General features: G+C 36.1%; 1 protein-coding gene across 1 annotated transcript in view; it reads right to left on the bottom strand.

The window, feature by feature from the left end:
• Positions 1-4,930: 4,930 nt before the first annotated feature.
• Positions 4,931-23,592, bottom strand: part of LOC115221418 (putative uncharacterized protein DDB_G0282133) — a 44,007-nt gene continuing 25,345 nt past the window's right edge. Inside the window, exon 2 of the mRNA XM_029791600.2 lies at positions 4,931-10,174. Within this exon, the coding sequence (XP_029647460.1) occupies positions 5,840-9,550 (3,711 nt within the window). The 5' untranslated portion in view covers positions 9,551-10,174 and the 3' untranslated portion in view covers positions 4,931-5,839. The remainder of the gene's footprint in view (positions 10,175-23,592) is intronic.

Below are 23,592 nucleotides of genomic sequence, written 5' to 3'. Positions count from 1 at the left end.
GAACTAACACAGTTTCATAATAGAGTTAAAAATACACAATCAATCACATATAAGACCAGTGAGCTTGGTGCATGAATTCAAAATGAATTTACAGGAAATTTAAACAAATTTTCTGTCAAACACTGACTTTATGCCGGGGGTTCTGAACCATTTTTTAAAATCTATGAACTCCTTGGTGGGCCCCCATAGCCATTTGATGTTTAAAAATTAGTTTTATAGAAATTTCTTTCAAAATTCCTATTTTGTTTTTCACAAAAATGTGTAGGTTGAACTATGGAAAACATTAGAGAAAGAAACTCAGCTGTTTCTTGCAATATATATCAACTCATACATCTAAAGCAAAATTTTTTCAGGGACTCTTAAAGTACTATTGTGGATCTCCAATTTATTATTTTTTTCGTGTGGGAACCCCCAAAATTCTTATATCCCCATCAAGAGCCTAGGTGTTACAAGGTGCACATTTCTATTAACTCTTTAGCATTCAAATTACTCTGTTAAAGGTGATGCTTATTTATTCACATTGTTTTGAATTAATCATGGATTGTCTTGTAACTTCAAAATTTTAATGATTGCTTATTTTTAGAATGTAATTGTAGGGTAGAAGTGAGAGGCCAGATCTGGACAGTTTAGAACATAAAACAGGCAGAATATTTTGGCTGGATAAGGCCAGTTCAAAGGCTTAGGGGTTAAATCCTTTTGGCTGAGTGGGATAGTTTCCTTTAGATTTTACAAAATTTTGTCAAGGAAATAAATCAGTAAAACGGTGAAGAAGAGCTTCTGAAATTATCCTTAGACCAGGAGCAAAAGAAGAATTTCTGAAAAATGACATAAGTTGGGATGGTAGAATAATAATTAGGATTTTGTGGAAAAAAATGCATGCTACCAATCATGTAGAATCCCATATATAACACTGTTGATGAAATACCGATGAAGATACTTCAGTCGATTGATTTAATTATTTATTAATTTTTATATTGTCTCTTTTTGTTTTTACGTATTTATTTATGTTTTTTATTACAAAATTCCAGACATTTTCATTAAAACATTTCTGAAGGACCAAAGTATTATACAAAAGATATGAAATTAGAAGAGAATTTCAGCTCAGTTAAACTCTGATGTACATGCACACACACACACACACATTTTTTTTTTTTTTTGTCTCTTTCAGGACTTGAGCGATAATAACCATTGAATGACACATGAGAGATATAGGTTACAGCCAAAATGAAGTTCTTTTACGTACACTCTACATGCATATATATATATATATGTATGTACACAAGTCTCAAATATAGATCTTTACAGCATCTGTGCTACTTTGTATAAAGTTCTTGTCCTTTCCTTTTTCTTCTAATAATGTTATTGTTTGTTTTTTTTACAATTTCACAGACTCTCTGTCACCTCCCTCCCCAACAAAAGTCATAATATCAGTTGTTAAAGACAAATTGCATAATCCCTACACACAGTAGAGGCACTGGGATATAAAGTCTGAACTGTTTCTAATTTCAGTTGCTGTACATCTGATAACATTCAAATAAAATGTTGATAATTCATATTTCAATGTTTCTTTGCCTTTTCTTTTTAATAATGTTTCATATTTTATCTTTTTTATTCCTTTTAATAATAAATATGAAAAGTTGTAAATAAATGTTTCAAACAAAAGCAATGTTTCCCCAAACACCTCTGGTAACTATATACACACACACACATATATATATATACATACACACACACACACACATAAAATGTATACGACTTTTTGTCTCCTAACAATTTAATTTGAATTTTATATATATATATATATATATATAATATATATATACACACACACACACACAGGAGAGAGAGAGAGAAAAACATGGAGATGTTTCTAAATTTTGAAATCAAAGGACAGAAAGAGTACTCAAAATATATAACAGAAGTAATTTGTTTGAGAGTAGTGATGAACTGAATATTTGAATAAATATGTATGCATGTATGTATGTCTATATTCACACATACAAAGGTATGTGTGTGGATGGGGTGAATGGTGGTGTGGGTGTAGTTATGTTGGGCTACTGACCATAAGCTGTTATTACTGTTGCATTCTGCCAAACAAGGATTTTTCATCCTGGTGCCCCCCCCCCCCCCACTGGCCTGACTGAACAAAAAAAAAGAAGAAATGAAATATGAACAGACTTGTTTTATGATTGAGAGTGATTAGCATTAAGGGGTGCATGCAACTGTAAAAACAATTGTGCCAACTAATACAGCACCCCAAGTATATATATATATATGTATATTGTATGGATGTATATACTTACTGAAGTTAATATGCTAGAGTAATAACCATATAGTTATAAAATGAAAGCTATATAATACAGCCTTTGGGTAAGGTAAATAACTCTTCTTGAATCTGATCTTGCCAGCAACAGAATATATTTCTAATTCATATGAAGGATATCAAAATAAATAAATAAATAAAAAGCAAGATGTGAAATTTTGTTTCACACCAAGGTCATTCCAGATATAACAAGATTATGCTGCTGTCATAGATACATGAGCTAACAAAGGAGCTCTGATTTGATTGCTGCATTGGACCATTATGCAGTTTCTTGAACTGCTAGAAACAACAGCAAAATCTCTTACCTTAGATACTTTAGTCATAGATAAACTATATTTGAGAGGAGAAAAAATGATGGTCTTTGATAATAGGTCTGCTTAATCAGAGGTTATCTGGAAACAAATAATAGACTAGCTAGGTTTAATGATGCTCTACTAGAAAATACTGCAATATCAAAGTCAACTGGCTAGATAGCAAATTGATCCTTTTTTATATATATATATATATATATATAAAACATTTCAATTTATAATTACCGACCATATTTTTAAGTATGTTGACTTAACTGAGACAAACACACATTATATGGAATCTACAAATCAAGCAACTGATAAAATGCTTAGCTCTAGTTTCTCTGACATTAAGACTTTGTGACATAAATCTCTCCCCTTGGATAGAATGCTAATTTCCAGCAGAATGTCTGGTCCCTTTTCTGAGAATTTTTATCTACCAAATTTCACAATATATTGGGTCATCTGAGGCTACAGTATAAGAAATGTACCCTAGGTCACATACAATGTGACTGAACCTGAAACCATGTGGCTGCAAACAAAACTTCTTAACTACACAGTTTTGCCTAATCATATTCTCTTATTCTTTTTATTGATTTCAGTGATTCAAATGTGGCCATTCTAGGACACAACTTCCTATAATTGATTACCTGAGCACATATTTTATTGATTTCAGATGGATGAAAGGCAAAGTGGTCATGGGGTCAATTTGAACTCAGAATGTAAAAGGATGTAGCCAGGTGCCACAATGTATTTGGTCCAATATTCTACTGATTCTGCCAATTATCTGCCTTTATAATGACTTTAAAATGATTTATGTGTTCCAGACCAGCACACTAGATGAGTTATATCTACATATAAAAAGGTGGGTTGATTCTAGAAACTGAATGTTTGGGAAGTTGTTTTTTCACTTTAACTCAGTTACATCTATTCATGGCATAATTCATTATATTGAGCAATGGTAACTGAAGATAGCAGTAACAACAGCATCAACAACTGAAGAAATAAAATTAGTCTTTTCAACTACAAAATTCAACTAACCCTTCCTTCAAAATTTCATGCTTTGTGCCTGAAATTTTGAAGGAACGGTTAATACTCAACTGGTACTTATTTTACTGATTCAAAAAAAAAAAAAAAAAGGCAAAGTCAGCCTCAGCAAAATTTGAATTCAAAAAGATGGTTGAAATGCTGCCAAGCACTTTGTCCAGCATGCTAACAATTCTACCACCTTTTGAAGGAATAAAATCAATAAAAAGTATTTTCAACTGTGGAATATGAACTCCAAACCTAAATGAAGCACAATCCAAGTATAACATCCTAACCAGCTATTTCAACTCTACGAATTCAAATATGTATGTACATATGTTAGTGTGTATATGTGACTGTATGATTGTATGTAAAAGTAGACAGATTTTCAGGGGGAAAAAATGGGGTGGGGTGTTACTGAATTACAATCATAAGTAAAAAATATTTTTAACTTTAAAAAAAAAATAGCATTTAAAATATATTTCATGAAATCATATCTTATGCACAAGTTCTATAACAATAGTTAAAACAAGTGTCCCTTTACTGTAACCAACTTCCTTTGTACATTGTTGTCTCTTGTATCACAGGAGACATTACTCTTTATATATGTATATATACATACGTACATATGTGTGTGTGTGTATGTAGCTTTTAAGACTTGTCAGAAAGTTATAAGATAATTACAATAAATTAAAATGTATATAATATATATATATAAATTTTTGAATGTAAGAATGTATGTTTGCACATGTATGTGAGTGTGCATATATATATATATATATATATATATATATATATATATATATATATATATATATAGATAGATAGATAGAGAGAGAGAGAGAGAGAGAGAGAGAGAGAGAGAGAGAGAGAGATGCATGTGTATATGTGTGTGTGTGTGTATACACAGGCATTCAATAAATAAGAAATGAGTGGAATTTATCTATTAACAAAACTAACATGATGCTTCATTACAAAACAAAAAAAAAATTAAAATTTCATTCAAACCCAGCACCAGATGTATCAGTTACTAGCAAAAATATATTATATACACACACAAAAGATTAAAAGACATACACATACAAGAATAAAGAGTGACAGACCTGTGAGTGTATGCCCAACACACACTTTTGCAAGCATGTGCATACTAAGTGCACATGTGTATGTATTTATCTGGGTAAGAATGCACATCTAATTGTGTGTGTGCATGCATGTAATTGTTGGATAAGTGAACTCTGTACTATATATATATATATATATATATATATATATATATATATATATATGCACACACACTTATATACACAAATACATATTATTATAATGGTTATGTGTATGTATATTATGTTCAGACTGAGTGATTCAGAAGTCCCTTTAGCATTTAAATGATATATAAATATATATGTATGCATATGTGTGTGTGTGTGTGTGTATATATATATATATATATATATATATATATATATATATATATATGTATGTATGTATGTATGTATGTATACATACATACATATGTATGTAATTCTTTAACATGCTATCATGAGCAAACCAAAGATGCCTTCTCAACCCTCCACTGACCCATCAGGACATTCATGATGTGATGTCTGGAGTAGGAGAGGGCTACACAAGCACTTGACTGCTATCCATTTCAGTTGGGTAGACTGGAGTAACATGTAAGAAAATATCTTCTTCAAGATTCAGAAGTTGGACAAAATGTAGTCCAGTCTATGAATTAAATGTACAACCCGGTAGTATCTTGCCCAAAATCAACATGTATGATGGTGTGTGTGTGTGCTACAGGAACTTTTGAACCAACCTGTATATGTAAATATATATGCATGTGTATACATGTGTGTGTGTGTCAGTATCCAGATACATACACATACAAATGTGACACTAGTACACTTGCATGCATATGTGCAATAACATACAGTTACATTATCACATATATCAGCATAATCTAAGACATATTTAATGAAACATAATGAATGTGTAAGAATTGTGATGTCTGTGAATGTACTTGTATACACACAGATACATATATCTTAGCTACTGAGGATTTGTTTATTCTCTTTTGTGCACGCCAACACATACGCCTGTATGCATACACGCATGTTTGTACACACACACACACACACCTATATTATATGTACACACATATACATATTCCCATGTAAGTTTTCAGTCTCTTGATATATCCCTATAGTGTATCTTGATTAAGTTCTGAAATCAATTGGTCAGTTCTGTTAAAATCCTCTTTCACCTTCCATTCAATACTATCTTCATCTAGCTTTTCTTCTTTTACATTTTCCTTACTCTCCTCTTCTTGCTCTTCAGCTCCTGTTCCCTGTTTCTCTACTTCTGCCTTTACCTCTTTCATCATTGTTTTTTCTTTCTCCTCTTCTATTAATCTACTTTTTTCTTTTTGGCCATTATCTTTATTTGAACCAGCACTGACCCTATCAACTTTCATTTCCACCTCCTTATTTGCATTCCCTTTGTTCAATTTGTTTGATTCTGAGTCAATACATGTTTCTTCTCTTTCCCCTTTTGTATTTTTTTCATCCTTTGCTTCCCTTACATTCTCATCATCTTCCTTTTCTAGTATTACAAGTGCTTGTTTTTCCACTTCCTCCAAAAGTCTTTCTTCCAAATTACCCACTTCTTTCTCAGACTTTTCTGCTGCACTCTCTGTCTTTGTCTTCACCTTGCTGTTATTTTTTTCCTCGGATTTTTCTGTTTTGACACAAGATCCAGCTTCAAACATTACACACTGCAATTCACCACACTCTGTCATGTGTTGGATGGGATTTGTGGTAGATACTAAGATATTGCGGCAAAACACACACTGGTTCTTTAGGTTGCTTACATGTGATACCAAATGCACCACAAGTTTGCGGAAGTCTTCAAACACAGAACTGCAATAATAGCAGATGCAAAACCCTATTTCCAAATGAGATTTAAGGTGAAATATATAGTTATAAAGATAACGGACTTTCACTGAACAATATTTGCAAGTAAAGTTCTCATCTTCGTATTGTTCAGAAATTGATTTACTTGCCTGTGGTGTTGTACGTTTAGCCTCATCAATGTCTTCAAAATCAATGGAACTAAGATCAACAGTAATTATCGCTTTTGTAGATGGTGGTCGAATTAATGGATTTAATGTCGGAACTTTAGAAGCTGTAAGAGAGCTGTCTCCAACTTGATAATTGTCAGAAACATTCCCAGTTCTTGTAGAAGAATGTGACATCTGGGATGTTTCAGAATTTGTTACTGTTAAGGGTTCTTTGTTGGATGTTTGGAAGTTGGCTTCAATCTCAGCACTACTCAGTGAACGGATATCTACAAGAGTAATGCCAGAGACAGAAGATTTGTCACCGACTTCATCAACATGTCTGCTTACAGTTTCAGTTACTTCCTCCGATGGCTTTAAAGATCTGATGTCAACGAGAGTAATGTCTGACAATGACGAGCTACTTTCATTGGCTACAGTAGCAGACTGAACATTTAGGCTGTTGTTTCTAGTGGAGTTAGATGACGCCCAGAGATTGCTGTTCAAATTGATTGTACTTGTGTTTGGAATACGATTCTGATTTGTATTAAATGCTCTGATGTTATTGTTGGAAAGATCAAATTCTACAACAGATGCCTGATTATTCAACACTGGAGGTCTTCCAGAGCTGTCATGTGATTCCAAGTCTACAATATCAACAACATTTTTGGAAGTCGACTTACTACTAGACAAGCTGGTACCATTCTCGTAACTAATAATGTTGATGTCAGGATTGGTCAAATCAAACTGAACAACATCAGTTGATCCTGAAGGCACATTCGAAGTTTTCTCTTCCTCAGCCACAAGATCTATAACAGGGATGTTGTTAGGAGTAGCTAGCATCTTCCTTTGGCGATTCAGTCGTGAGATTAGCATGGCATTTGGACTGTTTAAAGTAGATACTCCTGGGTTGACGTTTACAGCACGTTTCTGATGACTTCGGTTTCTTACAATCTGTACAGGGTAACTATTGCTGCTAGTTGGAGTACCAGTCATACTATTTTCTCTTGGACTTATGTCTTTACGAACCAGTGAACTAAGAGGGACATTGCTGTTTGCATAAATCTGAACTGGACGAACCTCTTGGTTAACAATATTACTATTGTTGGCAGCTTGCTGCTGGTTCAAAGTGCCAAGATTGACACTGGTAAGATCACAATTAAGGGTATTCACTGGGTGACTAGTAGGGCTTTGTAAGACTTGGTTGTTCTTTTGCTGGTATACTATTGTGTTGCGTTTGTTCCAGTCATTCAAATTATTTGCTCTAAGACCAGAGTTGAGTGTATTCTGCACCTGTTTTGGGATCTGATTTAAATTTATCCGATTAATTCGACTATTATTGCTTGGTGGCATTTTGTTTCGTTCCATGGCACCCAAATTAACAACAGACAGATCACAGTTCAAAGTATTTGATGTTTGACCCACTGTTGGTGCACCAACATCAGTTAATCTTTCTACTTGACGTATACGCCGGTTTCTTCTGAGGAAATTTATGTCTGCTGTAGTGAGATCAAAATTCACGGCACTTCTCACTCGGTTTGAAGGGAGATTATTTTGAGAAACAGAGTTTCTTGATCTTGATGCAAGCAAGTTGTTGCTAGGTCTGTAGTTACGGTTCAATGAACTGATATTAGAAATTGTCAGGTCACAATTCACTGTACTGTTTGATTTGCTACCATTGGAGAACTGTGATGTCACATTTGATGCAGCAGCCCCTGATCGCTGACTGATTGTAGCAAGATCAGAACGAGTTAAATCGCAATTAACAACATTTCTTTGACTCTGTTGATTTAAAGGATTGGAATAAAGACTGTTAGTGGAATAGCGCTGATTTGGAATTGGCTGTTGTGCTAACTGCTTTCTTTGACTGTACCTAAAATTTGATGGCTGTTGCATTCTTACTACGTTTCTGCTGTTGCCATTTTCAGGCATCAAATAGATTCGATCAGTAATATTTCTACCGGAGGGATTGTGTGTAGAGTTCTGGCGTGTAGATGAACTTTGAACCTGAATTTGATTTTGTAACAGGGAATTCTGGGAGTTCTTCTGAGATGCCAACTGTTGAGACAAAAGAGAAATAGCAGCTGCTTTTGATAGTTGATTTGCACTGGGCTGTCGATTCTGAGGTGTTGTGGAATTAGATAAGTTTTGAAATCGAAACGGTCGCTTCAGTGAACTGACCCCAGTGACTATGACATCATTATCACTGTTACTGGGGCGTTTTTGAGCCAATCTCACAGTTTGGTTTGTGTTCAGGGAGTTGATGTCTCTGGATGTTAGATCACAGTTAACAGTTGTGTCATTTGATGCAAGTCTCATCGCATTTTGGAGAGAAATTTGATTAGGCAACAAATTCCTCTTGTTTTTGTTCATTGACCTCAAATCTGTAGAACGTAAATCACAGTTCAAAGTGTTTGCATTGTTAATGCCAGGAGCCACACTAATTAAGGGCACATTCGATGAGTTACCTCGACTGGACTGGTTGCTGGCCAACAGATTGGCAATAGTTCGTGGTTGCCGGAAATTACTAAGATTGTCTTTCTGTGCCTGTGTCACACCAATACCTAAGTGAGCATCTTTGTGTTTGTTTAAAGTAGCCAAGTTATTAAATGTCATCTTGCAAAGTGGACACTGCAGCTCTTTGTTGACATTGTGAGTCAGCATGTGGACGGATAAATAGTGTTTGTTTTGAAACAATTTATGACAAATATTACATTCTGACTCTCTCTCTTGAGAATGAACATTTCTCATATGCCTCTCCAGGTGTACAGGACGAGAAAATGTCATTTGACAGTGCTCACATGTATAAAGTTTTCCTGGTTGAGCACTAGCATCTTCAATATGAGTTGCACCCATTTTTTGACAATTTTTGTTTTGTTTTGTTTTATTTTATAAAGTTTTAATAAGCAATAATTTTTCAGTTCCAAACACTAAATTAGCAGATTCTAGCTATCTATTGGTCAATTTAGTGTTTCAAAAAGGATAAATTTTTTATTACTTATATGTAATAAATGAATATTGATTTTATGGAGGCAATCATTACCATAATTATTAACACTTATTATTGTTTTTTGCTGTGGTTCTGTTGATTACATTTGTTAATTGTTATATTTGTGAAGTGTCAACACAAACCTATGTTTCTTAGCAACATGGTCCGAGTTGGGTCATTCTCTTGGATTGTAGCTCATTACTCATTTTGTATGGTTGTCAGTTAAGTCACTCTCAAATTCCATTTCAACAAAGACCAATGTATTACTAAGATATTTGTTGACATTCATTTGCACAGCTTCTCTGGCAACAAATATCTTCAATTCTGTTGCACTTGCATGCAACAACTACACATTATGCAATACCATCATCGGCAGATTGTGTCTTGACTGAGTCAGGGAAGTCATTGTATCTTTTTGACCCTCTTCTATCACAGTCAACTGAACATTGGTCCAGGGTGAACAGTTGATAGAACACGGTAATAGCTCACATCTGAAAGACAGAAGAAAAAAATAATTAATTTTAAAACAAATATATGCCATATATACAAATGTTCATTTTTATATATTCAGTTATAGGAGAAAAATTTTTTACATTAATCTGATGGGTTACTCTATACTTTTGTTGAGTACAAATATATTATCCTAATACAAAAATGTTGTTGACAGTGACTTTGAAGTTTTGACCAGCTATGCTATTGGCCAACAATGGCTCAGCTGACTGAAACTTTGAAGTCACTGTCAACAACATTCTTGTATAAGAAAAAAATATATATTAAATCAATGTTGGAAATTGAAGCTCTTTATTTTACCACAAAATGGATTTTAAAAAATAAGGAAAATATTAGAATAGCTAGGCATTCTTTGATCCAGCAAACAAGAGAGACAACTCCATACATGTCTTAGCTGTTGTTAACAACAGTAACACCTTCGACATTGCTCTCCATTGGAACCTCTTTATAATTAAATTATCAATCTAATTTCCCAGCACCATGCAATACTCTTTTAAAAATATTTTTTTTCAGTAAGGTAGTTGCTACAAGGTCAATGAACAATGGCAAATGTTATTCTTCTGTTAAAAAAAGTGAAGAGACCAGAAATGTGCAAAGTTGTCTGCTTTGCTTGTTTAGCCAGAGAAAAACATTGGCTACTCCTTAATATTTTATCTTAATCACCATAACTTTAGCAAGTGACATCACTGTTGCTTCAGGATGACCTAAGATTTGTAAGTGAATTTGTGAATATGGAAATTGTACAGAAGCCTGTTGGATAAACTGTACCTGTAATTCATAAAGATCCAGCCTTGTCACACTTGAGTCACACTGATTCTACCTGACAATTTGGTGCTCATATCAACATCAAACTGAGAATTCTTCATCACTGACAGTATAAGAAGAATCAGATATATATATATATGATTGGTTTCTGTCCGTTTCTGTCTACAAAATCCACTCACAGGGCTTTGGTTGTTCTGAGGCTATAGCAGATGATACATGCCAAGTTACCACACAGTGGGACTGAACCCTGGACCATGTGTTTTGGAATCAAATTTCTTACCACACAGCTACACCTGCTCCTATATATATGAATGTGTGTGTGTATGTGCGTGCATATATGTATGTATAAATATATGTATGCATGTGTATATATGTACAGATATATACATGCATACATATATTTTATACAAACACACACTCTTTGACAGAAAGGAATACAGAAATAAACAGGGAGAGAAAATAAAAAAGGTTTAGTGGCTAGTGATCTATCATGGTAAATGCCGAACAGAGGGATCACATAGGAGAGCTTGGAAGAAGCGAAGATAATAAAGTAGTGGTGATCCCAAAACGGGGTTGCACGTGCGTATGTGAGAGCATGTATGTGGGTGTGGAGGGAGGCTGGTGACCTTGACATGTGTGGTGGTGTTGGGGTGGGGATGTGATGTATAGGGATGGTGGGGTTGGAATGTGTAGGGGTGGGGTAGCGAGGGAGGAGGTGATGATGAAGGAAGAAGGGTAGGAGTGAAGAGGAAAGTAGGTGTCAGCAAGAGAGGAGAGGTGGGTGGGAGGAAGTAGGTAAGAGAGGAGAAGGGAGGAGAGTTAAGCCCATGTGATGCAAAGAAGCAAAGAGAGATTAATCCCTGTTCACAGCGAAGATGGCCTATGTGCAATGACAATCCAAACAGACAGGTGTTGTAAAAAATGACCGGTAGAATGGAAATGGTGTGAGACTGGAGTGTCATTGTCTGATGTCTCGGAGGTATTCCGCAAACTGGTCAGCCAAGCAGCATCCCATTTGACCAATGTATAGAGAAGGACAGAGAGAGCAAGAGATGCAGTAGATGACGTTGCTAGAAGTGTAGGTGAAGGAGTCAGTGATGGGTGTCGATGATGGGTGTCTGTGAGGAGGGTGGTGTTGGAGAAGTAAGGGCAAGTGCGGCAGCATGGGTGGGAGCAGAGGAATGAGCCTGGTTGGGTGGTTGAGAGGCGCAGGAGTGGCTGTGTGGTAAGTAGCTTACTTACCAACCACATTTGGATTGACTGTTTGTGGTTCAATTCTTGTTTCATACATTTGCATGTGTAGAAGTGGGGGAAGAGGCTTGATGGTTGTCTTATCCTGCCTAAAGTTCAGACCAATTATTGAAGATATTCATTCCTCTTGTTGAATAGGTGTATGTTTTCTGTGATATGTACTACCTTTCTCTAGTATACAGGGAACGGATTCCAGAATCATTTCTGGTTCGCATTATATTATTTCCTATATATATATATATATATATAATCTAGCTAAAACCAAAGTCGTAATCAGTAGGAAGGTAGAAAAATCACAAACACCTTCAGGTAGATGGCCCTGCTCGATCTGTAGAAAAGGTGTAGGTAGAAACTCTATAAGATGCACCAAGTGTAAGCTATGGACACATAAGAGGTGCAGCAATGTCAAAGGAAGGCTAACTAGGAAGATGGTTTTTGTATGTGGCAGATGCTCAGGAACAATAAACACTGAAAATGCTCTGAGACCAACTTCCGTCACTTTCCAGGGAGAAAAACTAGAAATAGTTGATAGTTTCCGTTACCTAGGTGACTAAGTCAGCAGCGGGGGCGGGTGTGCTGAAAGTGTAACTGCTAGAGTAAGAATAGCTTGGGCAAAGTTCAGAGAGCTCTTACCTCTGCTGGTGACAAAAAGTCTCTCGCACAGAGTGAAAGGCAGACTGTATGATGCGTGTGTACGAACAGCCATGCTACATGGCAGTGAAACATGGGCCGTGACTGCTGAGGATATGCGTAAGCTCGCAAGAAATGAAGCCAGTATGCTCCGATGGATGTGTAATGTCAGTACTCATACTCGGCAGAGTGTAAGTACCTTGAGAGAAAAGCTGGACCTAAGAAGCATCAGTTGTGGTGTGCAAGAAAGACGTTTGCGCTGGTATGGTCATGTGGCGAGAATGGATGAAGATAGTTGTGTGAAAAAGTGCCACACCCTAGCGGTTGAGGGAACCTGTGGAAGAGGCAGACCCAGGAAAACCTGGGATGAGGTGGTGAAGCACGACCTTCGAACTTTAGGTCTCACTGAGGAAATAACTAGAGACCGAGTCCTCTGGAAGTGTGCTGTGTGCGAGAAGACCCGGCAGGACAAGTGAGTCCATAACCCGTGGCCTTCTACATGGGATGGAGCCAGCCTACGTATGCATACCTTCCCTTCTTGGGACACAAAACTCTACTTGTGAAGACCTGTTGAGGCAAGTGAGGATCAGAATCGAAATCGATCAATGGAAATTGCAGATGTGTTACCAGTGCCGGTGGCATGTCGAAACTCTACTTGTGAAGACCCGTTGAGGCAAGTGAGGATCAGAATCGAAATCGATCAATGGAAATCGATCAATGGAAATTGCAGATGTGTTACCAGTGCCGGTGGCATGTAAGAGAACCTTCCGTTTCGTGTCCGTTGCCAGCCTCGCCTGGCCCTCGTGCCGGTGGCACATAAAAAGCACCATCCGTTCGTGGCCGTTTGCCAGCTCTGTCTGGCACCTGTGCGGGTAGCACGTAAAAAGCACCCACTACACTCTCGGAGTGGTTGGCGTTAGGAAGGGCATCCAGCCGTAGAAACACTGCCAGATTTGACTGGGCCTGATGAAGCCTTCTGGCTTCACAGACCCCAGTAGAACCGTCCAACCCATGCTAGCATGGAAAACGGACGCTAAACGATGATGATGATGATGATGATGATATATATATATATATATATATATATATATATATATATATATACAGGGGTTGGACAAAATAATGGAAACACCTAGCATCATAACATCATAATTTTGAAATATCTATAAAACCATCAAATGCTTGTTTATTTTATGTTTTTTGATTTATTATTAGTATTACTTAATATGTTTTGCTAAAATTGCTGTTTCTTTTCAGATATCATCAGAAAAAGATAATTAAAATTCATTAAAATGACAGATCTGTCAGACTTTCAAAGAGGTCAAATTATTGGTGCTTGTATGGTAGGTACTAGCATAGCGAAAACAACCGAAATATTTGGTGTATCAAGAAGTACTGTCTATAAAGTAATGACAGCCTTTGAGAAAGAGAGAAAAACCTCCTTGTTGAAATAAAACTCGAGAAGGAAACCAGAACTTTCAGATAGGGACCGTTGGACTCTTACATGAATTGTTAGAAAGGATCATAAAAATACAGCTCCCAAAATTACGACAGAGCTTAATGACCACCTTGAGAAACCAGTTTCCACAAAAACTGTTTGCCAGGAGCTGCACAAAGCCTGATTTTATTGGAGGGCTGCAATCAGAAAACCACTACTTTCAAAAACAAACATTGCAAAGCATTTAGAGTGGAGTAAAAACCTACAGAATTGGCCCCTACGTTACGTGGATGCATTAAGTAATATCTAGATTATGTTTGTCTGATTAATATACTTATACGCAAATATTTTGTTTGTGCATGTATATGTGTGAATATTTATATTTCGAACCTTGTTATATTAGTAAACATGAATATAGTATGTATGATCTGTTGAGGATTACCGTTGAAGCAATAATACTGTTGGTACTGTTAAACATAGTAGTGTATATACATTAGAATGTATTTACTTGACTATACAACGCATGATATACCCAATGTAATGTAATATATTGTTCAATGATGTTCTTTAATGTATTTTGCGCATGTGAATAGTATTTACGGTTTGCTTATGTATATATACATGTATGTATATTTATATATATATATATATATATATATATATATGTATGTATTTTGGATATTTATTTATTATTTATTTGTGTATATTAGATATGAAGTGCAGCATGTTTTGTATATCAATATTATTATTATTATACTTTTCAAGTTAATTATAACCTCTGACGAGGCCTATGGTTCTTTTAACATAAGTATAATTTTTAATGCCTACAACCATAATATACTGACATCTATAGGCAATATAAGTTGGATTGACTTTTGACCATAGGCTGAAACAGCTGTAAGAAGTAGTTTATGAATTTCAATAATTTATAATATAACTTTTAAAATATGTATTTGTATTATTTTTATTATTATATTATCTATTGATTTATATAATGTTTTGTCTGCTTTTGATGTTCTCATTTGTATAATTAATAAGTAATGTAAAATTGTAATATCCATAAGTTGATGAACGAGATGAATTTGTTTCTCCATTTTCTTATTTGTATAATATATATATATATATATATGTGTGTGTGTGTGTGTGGGTGGGTGTATATATGTAAGTGTATATATGTACATATATATATGTGTATATATGTAAGTGTATATGCGTGTCTTTGTGTCTGTTTCTCCCTCATCACTGCTTGACAACTGCTGTTAGTTTATTTACATCCCCATAACTTACTGGTTTGACAAAAAGAGACTGATAGAATAAGCACTAGGCTTATCAAAATAAAAAAAAGCTCTGGGGTCGATTCATTCAACAAAAATTCTTCAAGGCTGTGTCTCATATTTTTGTTTGCCCACTCAATTGCATCTATCAATATTATATAATACACACACACACACATATACATGTATGTATATGTGCATATTCATATCTATTATATAAAACCCAATGTCTTTATATTTGTTCGTGTGTTACTTATAGACTCGAAAACTACTGCACCAATCCTAATGACATTTGGAACACAAAATCCAAGCCGAGGGAGAAAGGTAATGCTGTGTGTTTCATACAATTTCATGGACCAAAATTAATGAATGGATCCTTATGATATTTGGAACTTAGATTCAATGCATAGGGGCAGGTATAATGCAGTATGTTTGGTTTGAATTTGAGGTGGCTTAAAAAGAGGACAGAACCCCCACCCCCACCCCAATTAAATTTCATAAATTTCCGATGTTGATGAAATTTCAACCATAGGTAATTGACACACATCAAGAAGTATTCCCAAAGTTCCACTTCTCATGAGGATTCTAAAACCCCCTAATGGGGGCCTTAACTCCAAATTTTAGTCATTTTTTTTATGATCCAAAACTACCTCAAAATTACTGAATTGATCTTTATGAAATTTGGAAGTTATATTCTAAAATTTCAAATTAACACCCACAATTTAGTCCTTTTTTCTAAGCCAAGACGAATACAGTTGTACTCTTGGAAGCTGTAGGGTCACCCAAGCATAAAAGATGAGCGTTATTTGTAATTCAGTGGTACAACAGTGTAAGACTTTGCTTTGAAATATACTTAGATTGTGATTTCTGCAATGTGGTGCATAAATTATCAAGTAAAGGAGAGGCATCTTTGCCTCCACTGATTCAGTTGCAAAGTGTTGAATAAAGTTATTTGGCTGCAGATCTCCTTTGAGTCTTTTTATTATCTCTGGGTCAGAGATAGTCCCCAGATGGTAACATTGATTTCAAGGCCTTCCAAGATAAGTAACTGGTTATTCAAAGAGATTCATAGATTGCAAATTTATTCTGTCCAGTTACCTATCAGTATAGTGATCATTGGTAAACTCCAGAGGTGACACTTTTGTTTCCCCACGCCTTTCCAATTGCTATAGATCTATAATGCATCTTACAGCTGTGCCTGTCACCTGTATGGTGAGGAATCCTACATTGGGGAGTGATAACGACTAGGGTAAGGTAGTAGACTGATTATTGTGATCATTCGTCTTTTAGTTTCCTGTAGCTTTGCTCTCTTTTACAAACCCAGATAACATACATATATTTCCGATTTCAAAGAAATTTGAACACTACATATAAGACCCAAGTTAAAAAGATTCTCAATTCAACTTCTCTGGTTGACTTAAAACACCCCTCCCGCCTATAGGGGCCTTAACTCCCACATTTCAGAGCTCCATGACCTCCATTTTTCAAGAGCAGAAACCTTTGAATAGGTTCCATAAAATTTGGATTTTGGAATCTGGGCGTAAAGATGAGTAGTGTGAGATAAATGTATCATGATTAGAATTTTTGCTAGGGTGTGTAAAGAGGGAAAGAACCTTCATTAAAATCCCTCATCTGCAATTTTGATGAAATTCAAATCATGGGAATTCCAGTTTATTAGAGAAAATATAAAAGAAATGTTTAATTCTTCAATGTCATGTGACACGGGCAACGCCGGGTATCTCTGCTAGTATATATGTCAGGCAACTCTTTAGCACTACTGGTAACATGTAATCCAGTACAACCTGTCACATGACAGGGTTGTCAGCAACTAAACTTGCAACCCTATCAAGCTTGCTTGGTGAGGAGGATGATTGTTGGACACCCTGCAGGATGGAAAATAATACCCGTCAAAGGGCAGGAGAATTACCGAGTAGTCAATGGCCAATTCAACCAGTACCTTGATACAGTGAAGTGCCTGTGTGCTCCATTGACCTGGAGAGCCAAGCTGGAGGGAGAGAAATCTTCAGATAGTCTTACCAGGCCAGACAAGTCAATGGGTAAGAAACAGACAAAACCTTAACTATTAGAGGAGTAAACCTCAATGACAATAAACCAAAGTGTCGACAGCAGGGCATGGATTTAGTTATCAGCAGGACCTAACAGATCAGATTCATGGCTTTGAACTAACAGGATGTGATACAGAGGATCTTGAATAAAAGACAATGGATGAGACCCTAATATTCCTAGTTAGATGGAAACTGCGGGACCACATGGGGCAGCGCACTATGACTCCTATTTTATGTGCAACCGAAACCCCTATGAATCTACATGTTAATGGCACCAGGGCTAGAGCCCTTGACGCAGACATTCTGGATGTTCAAGCAAGTTGCATAATGACAGATGAAGATACTTCTTTAAATCCAACTGGAAGAGAAGTAGCTGATGGCAAGAACAGAAGAATTGAACTTATGATTAGTAAAAAGTACCAGCAAATTGGAACACTCAATGTAAGAACACTTAGGGAAAAAGAGAAACATCTGGAGATGGCTCACAACTTTAACAAATGGAAACTAAACATCCTTGGAGTAGGTGAACACAAGATAGTGCATGAAGAAGACCCTACTCTCATTGAACAACTTGAAGGCTGTACACTAATAACAAGTGGATGGAGAAGTACTAATGGTGCTGCAGCAGAAGGGGAAGGATTAGTAATGAATGGTTTGGCAGAGAAAGCATTGGCCTAAGTAATACCAGTAAATGACAGAATAGTCACAGCCACGTTCAATGGAAACCCATCCCATCACAGTAGTTATTAACCACTGTAGGAAGCAAGGATGCAGAGGAGCACTACAAAACACTGACAAGTGTCATCAATGAAATACCAAAACATTATATTACCACAGAATGCGGTGATTTTAATGCTCATTTGGATGAGGATGCAGTCCACTACACATTCCATAAGGAGACCAACAAGAATGGCCAGCTTCTCCTGGATCATGAGGCAGAATGTCATCTTCACATCACTAACACTCTATTCAAGAAAAAGAAAGGTAAACAATGGACATTTATCTCCGACATGAATGGTAGCAAGTCCCAAATTGACTACATACTGATTAATAAGAAATGGAAGAATTCAATACACAATGTAGAAGCATATAACAACTTTAGCAGTTTAGGGAGTGACCATCGCTTAGTGACATCTAGACTACGTCTTAGTCTAAATACAAGCAAAACTCCTGCAAGAAAAAAATGCTACGATTAGTCTACATCGCGAAATACAACAGATTTGCTGAAGTATCCAACAACAGGGATACTGTTACAGAGCAATATGGCAAGTTTGTGCAATCAAATGAAGAAGTGGCAGCAAAACTGATACCAATAAAGGAGAGGATGAAATGGAGAAAGTTAGCTGATGATCCTAGGGTAGAGAAAGCATGCAGTGAAGTACAAAAGGCATTCAGCAACTACCAAAACGCTGCCAACAACAATACTAAACAAACTTTACAAAGAACGAAAGAGGGTCTAAAACAGGTGTACCAAGAGATTCAAGAAGAGGAACTGGATGAAATGATCTCCCAGGTCGAAAATGCAGATGCAAAGAGTAAGCACGGAGAAAGCTGGATGCTGATTAACTCCATCACTGGTTGCAAAGCTGCAAAACATGAAATCATCAAAGGGAAATCAAAGGATGAGAGAATCAAGAAGTGGTACACCCATTTCTACAACTCACTTGGGAAGGATCCAGAAGTTGACAGTGAAACAGAAAATGAAGAATTAGCAAAGATACTCAACGGTTTGCAAATCGAGGATGGAGACTTCACAAAGCAAAACAGGAAATAGAAAGAGCTACAAGTAACCTGAAAGAGGGAAAACAAACTGGTTTCTGACAACATCCTGCCAGAAGTACTAAAAAGATGTGATTTAGATGACATCATCCTTGAATTTACAAACAAACTACTGAATGACAATGTGAAGCCAGAACAATGGTCTGAGACAGCCTTGCTACTGCTGCCCAAAACTGGAGACCTAAGTGATACTGAGAATTACAGAGGGATAAGTCTGTCATCCATTGTTGCAAAAATGGTCAACAAGATGATACTTAACCAAGTATGACCTAAGATAGACAAACAATTGCAACCAAATCAAAATGGATTCAGATCAGGACGGTCAACAACATCTTACACTGTCGCACTTAGAAGACTGATATGAGGAGTAAAGAGCCGTAATAGAAAGGCTGTCATTATCTATGTAGACTTTAATGAGAGGAATGTAGAGGAATGATGATAATGAAGATACTTAAAGCATATATTTCACCAAGAATTCTGAGAGCAATAAGTAAGCTATATGAGAACACCATAGCGAAGGTGATCACTCCTGATAGAGAGACGGAATACTTTGAAGTCAAAGCTGGAGTATTACAAGACAACATGCTAGCACCTTATCTCTTTGCCATCATTCTGGACTATGTAATGTGTTGAATGTACGAGGGCAAAGAAGAAGAACTGGGATTCAAACTGCATAGGCAAAGAAGTAGATGGCATCAAGCAGTAGCAGTAACTGATCTGGACTACACTGATGACCTGGCATTACTAACAGAGAGGACAGATCAGGCACAAGAGGTGCTGAGCGGATTATAGCAGGAATCAGGGAAGGTAGGAAAACAGAGTTGCAAGTATCCAACCATGAAACGCCTGCATCAGTGAAAGTGAGAGACAGTAAGTTGCTCAAGGTATTTGAAAATTTCAAATACCTTGGTGCAAGGACACAAAGTACTGGAAAAGACATCATAGCAAGAAAAGCTCTTGCCTGGAGTGCTTGCCATAAATTGAGAAAGGTATGGGGTTCGAAGTTAGCAAGGAAATTGAAAGTGAGGTTGTTTATGGCGTTGAAGAAGCAGTCGGACAGTTGTTATAAAAAAGATGCTTAAAATGGCACTTAATGTCTCCTGGAAAAGTCATATAACAAATGCTGACTTATACCAGGGACTACCAAAAGTAACATTGAAGATATAGCATTGAAAGATGAGGTTACATGGGCACTGTGTCAGATAAACTGATTAAATTGCTAACAAGCTAGTACTCTGGCAACCAACAGAAGGAAGAACCAGGAGAGGAAAGAGGAAGACAACCTATATCGACAGCTTGCTGGAGGATACTGGTATGGAAGGGATACAGGAGCTGAGAACCATTATGGAAGACCAAGATGAGTGGGGAAAACGTGTGGAAACTGTCTTGGGGCATGCTGAGGAATGATCTAGATATATATGCTTTTGGTGCGAATGGTTTTGTTATACAGCGCCATATTTCACAATCCTATAAATAATAATAATGGTATTTTGTCAATGAACATAATATTTAATGGTGAAGAACCAAACAACACAAATCACCAATTTCATAAATTATATATATGTATATGTGTGTATGTATATATATGTATATATGTATATATATTTAGATTCCTTTAGTTGATACTGGGTATCAGTGATTATAAACACAAGCTAATTAAGTAAACAAACAAGTTGTCGTTTTAAATACTTGAATTATTACATATTTTCTATAAATCTTCTCTATTAAAGTTACTAAGTTGTATATATACTTCATCATGATTTTAGTGATTAAGCTATCTTATATCCTTTTCTATGGTGTTTCTACCCCACCCGGTCATTTTAATACTTTATAATTGCCTTTAGACAAACCTAAATTTTTGTACCCCTATAAATCCATACTTAGCTTATAAAAAACAATATGGGTATCTTCACAACTTAAATGAAACTGCCTAAATTATAATTTAACTAATTTATAGTAATTCTGTTCTCTCATCTCAATGATAAATCTTCCTGATAACCCTAAATTTTAACTTTATACAATAATGACATATTGTTTAAAATAGTTTTAGTAACTAAGTTTTTTATCCCTTTCTTAAAGTGTTCTGTCCTCTTAATTTTGGTATTTATATTGGCTTTAAACAACCCTTCTAATTAAGTACCCCTAAGAAACTGTAATATCATTTATGGATTAACACAACTTTTGAAATCTATATTAAAACCTCTTAATTTAAAATTAGTATGTCCTTTTAACAACAATTATTCTTTTAACCAATACCGGGTTTAAGTCCTGATTATAATAAGCTAAATAAGTTAATTAACAATTTTTAGCTCATAATACTTAAATTATTATACATTTTCTATAAATACTTGCTATTGAAGTTAATGAGGTATAGATATTTTATTATAGTTTTTAGTGATTAGGCTGTTTTTATTCCTTTTCTATGATGCTCTACCCTAACTAATCATTTTATTATCGTTATTGTTATTATTTTATAGTAGCCTTAAATAAATCTTAATCTTGTAACCCTATTAATTCGTACTCAGCTTATATAAGGTAATACCAGTATCTTGACAACTTAAAATATTTCAATTTAATTAAATCAGTATATAGTTGACATGTTCTTTAACCTCAGTTGCTTATTAAATACCAGTTAAATCCAATTGATCAATCTCCATAGAAACCATATAATACGAGGGGCGTTCAATAAGTAATGCCCCTGACCCACTTCCCATAGCAGTAGAGCAACGAAACTTGGCACAGTTATTAGACTTTTTCTACATAGGAACCACCCAGAGTTACGCATTTCTCCCATCGTTTGATGCAGCTCTGAAGACCGTTTTTGTAGAAGACCCCAGCTTGGTCCTCCAACCACGACGTGACTTCAGAAATCAAGGCTGCATCATCTGGGAAACGCTTTCCTTTCAAAAACAACTTCATAGCTGGGAAGAGGTGAAAATCAGAGGGTGCAGGTCAGGAGATGGGGGATGAGTTCATAGCCGCACGCCTGTGCTTCTGATCTGGCGACACGCTAGTTGTGGACCGGAGCGTTGTCCTGCAGGAGGAGGATGCCTTTGCTGATCTTGCCCCACCTCTTGATTTTGATAGCTTCTCTTAATTTCCTCAAAAGTGAAGCATAATAGACTCCTGTAATTGTGGCACCCTTTGCCAAGAAATCTGTCATCACTACTCCGTCCTGGTCCCAGAAGACTGTGAGCATGACCTTGCCAGCGGAGGGCTGCACTCTTGCCTTCTTTGGAGGAGGTGAGTCACGGTACTTCCACTGCATTGACTGGGCTTTGGTCTCTGGATCATAGTGATGGACCCAGGTTTCATCCTGTGTAATCAGTCTTTTGAAAAATTTTGACTCATCTTCTTGGCAAATCTTCAAATTCATCCTTGCGCTATTGACACGTTCTTGCTTCTGGAAAGGTGTGAGCAGCCTGGGAATCCATCTGGCAGACACCTTTTGCATATGCAAATGGTCATGAATGATAGTTTCTACAGACCCGGTACTAATCTTGACCTCATGGGCTATTTGGCGAATAGTTATGCGTCGATCTTCCAAAATGGCAGCCTCAACTTGACGGACAGATGCCTCATCAATGGCAGAAGGGGGCGACCAGATCTGGGAGCTGTTTCCACAAAGTTCCGACCATGTTTGAATTCACGATGCCAGCGTTTTACAAAGTCATATGATGGGGCATCATCACCATAAGTTACTTTTATTTCATCAAAAGTCTCCCGTGGTGTGCATCCTTTCAAATACAAAAACCGCATCACTGCTCGACACTCAACAGGCTCTGTTTCACACTTGACTCAGTTCAAACACCTGTAAATCAGAAACCACAATTAGTTCAGAGCTGTAATTTGCCACTTAATCTATAGAGATATAGGTAATTGCACATGCAAAATTTCAGCTAGATCAAACAACTGCAAGTGGGTCAGAGGCATTACTTATTGAACGCCCCTCGTAAGTTAATATTTAGATAAGTAATAAGTAAATAAATATTTAACTATTTCTTTGCAATTTTCTTTTCCTCCCTTTATTGTGGTAAAAATTTGGTATATACTCAATATATTCAAAGAAGTTTTATCCTTTTGATAAAATTTTATTCTTAATAATCTTCTTCATTACCTTAAATTTTAACTTTATACAATAAGACAATATTGTTTGAAATGATCTTTAGAAATTACTTGATTTATCTCTTTCTTAA

The sequence above is a fragment of the Octopus sinensis genome, linkage group LG18 (assembly GCF_006345805.1).
Source record: "Octopus sinensis linkage group LG18, ASM634580v1, whole genome shotgun sequence".
NCBI lineage: Eukaryota > Metazoa > Mollusca > Cephalopoda > Octopoda > Octopodidae > Octopus > Octopus sinensis.
The sequence above is the reverse complement of the archived record's forward strand: the minus strand, read 5'-3'. Positions and strand labels throughout refer to the sequence as shown.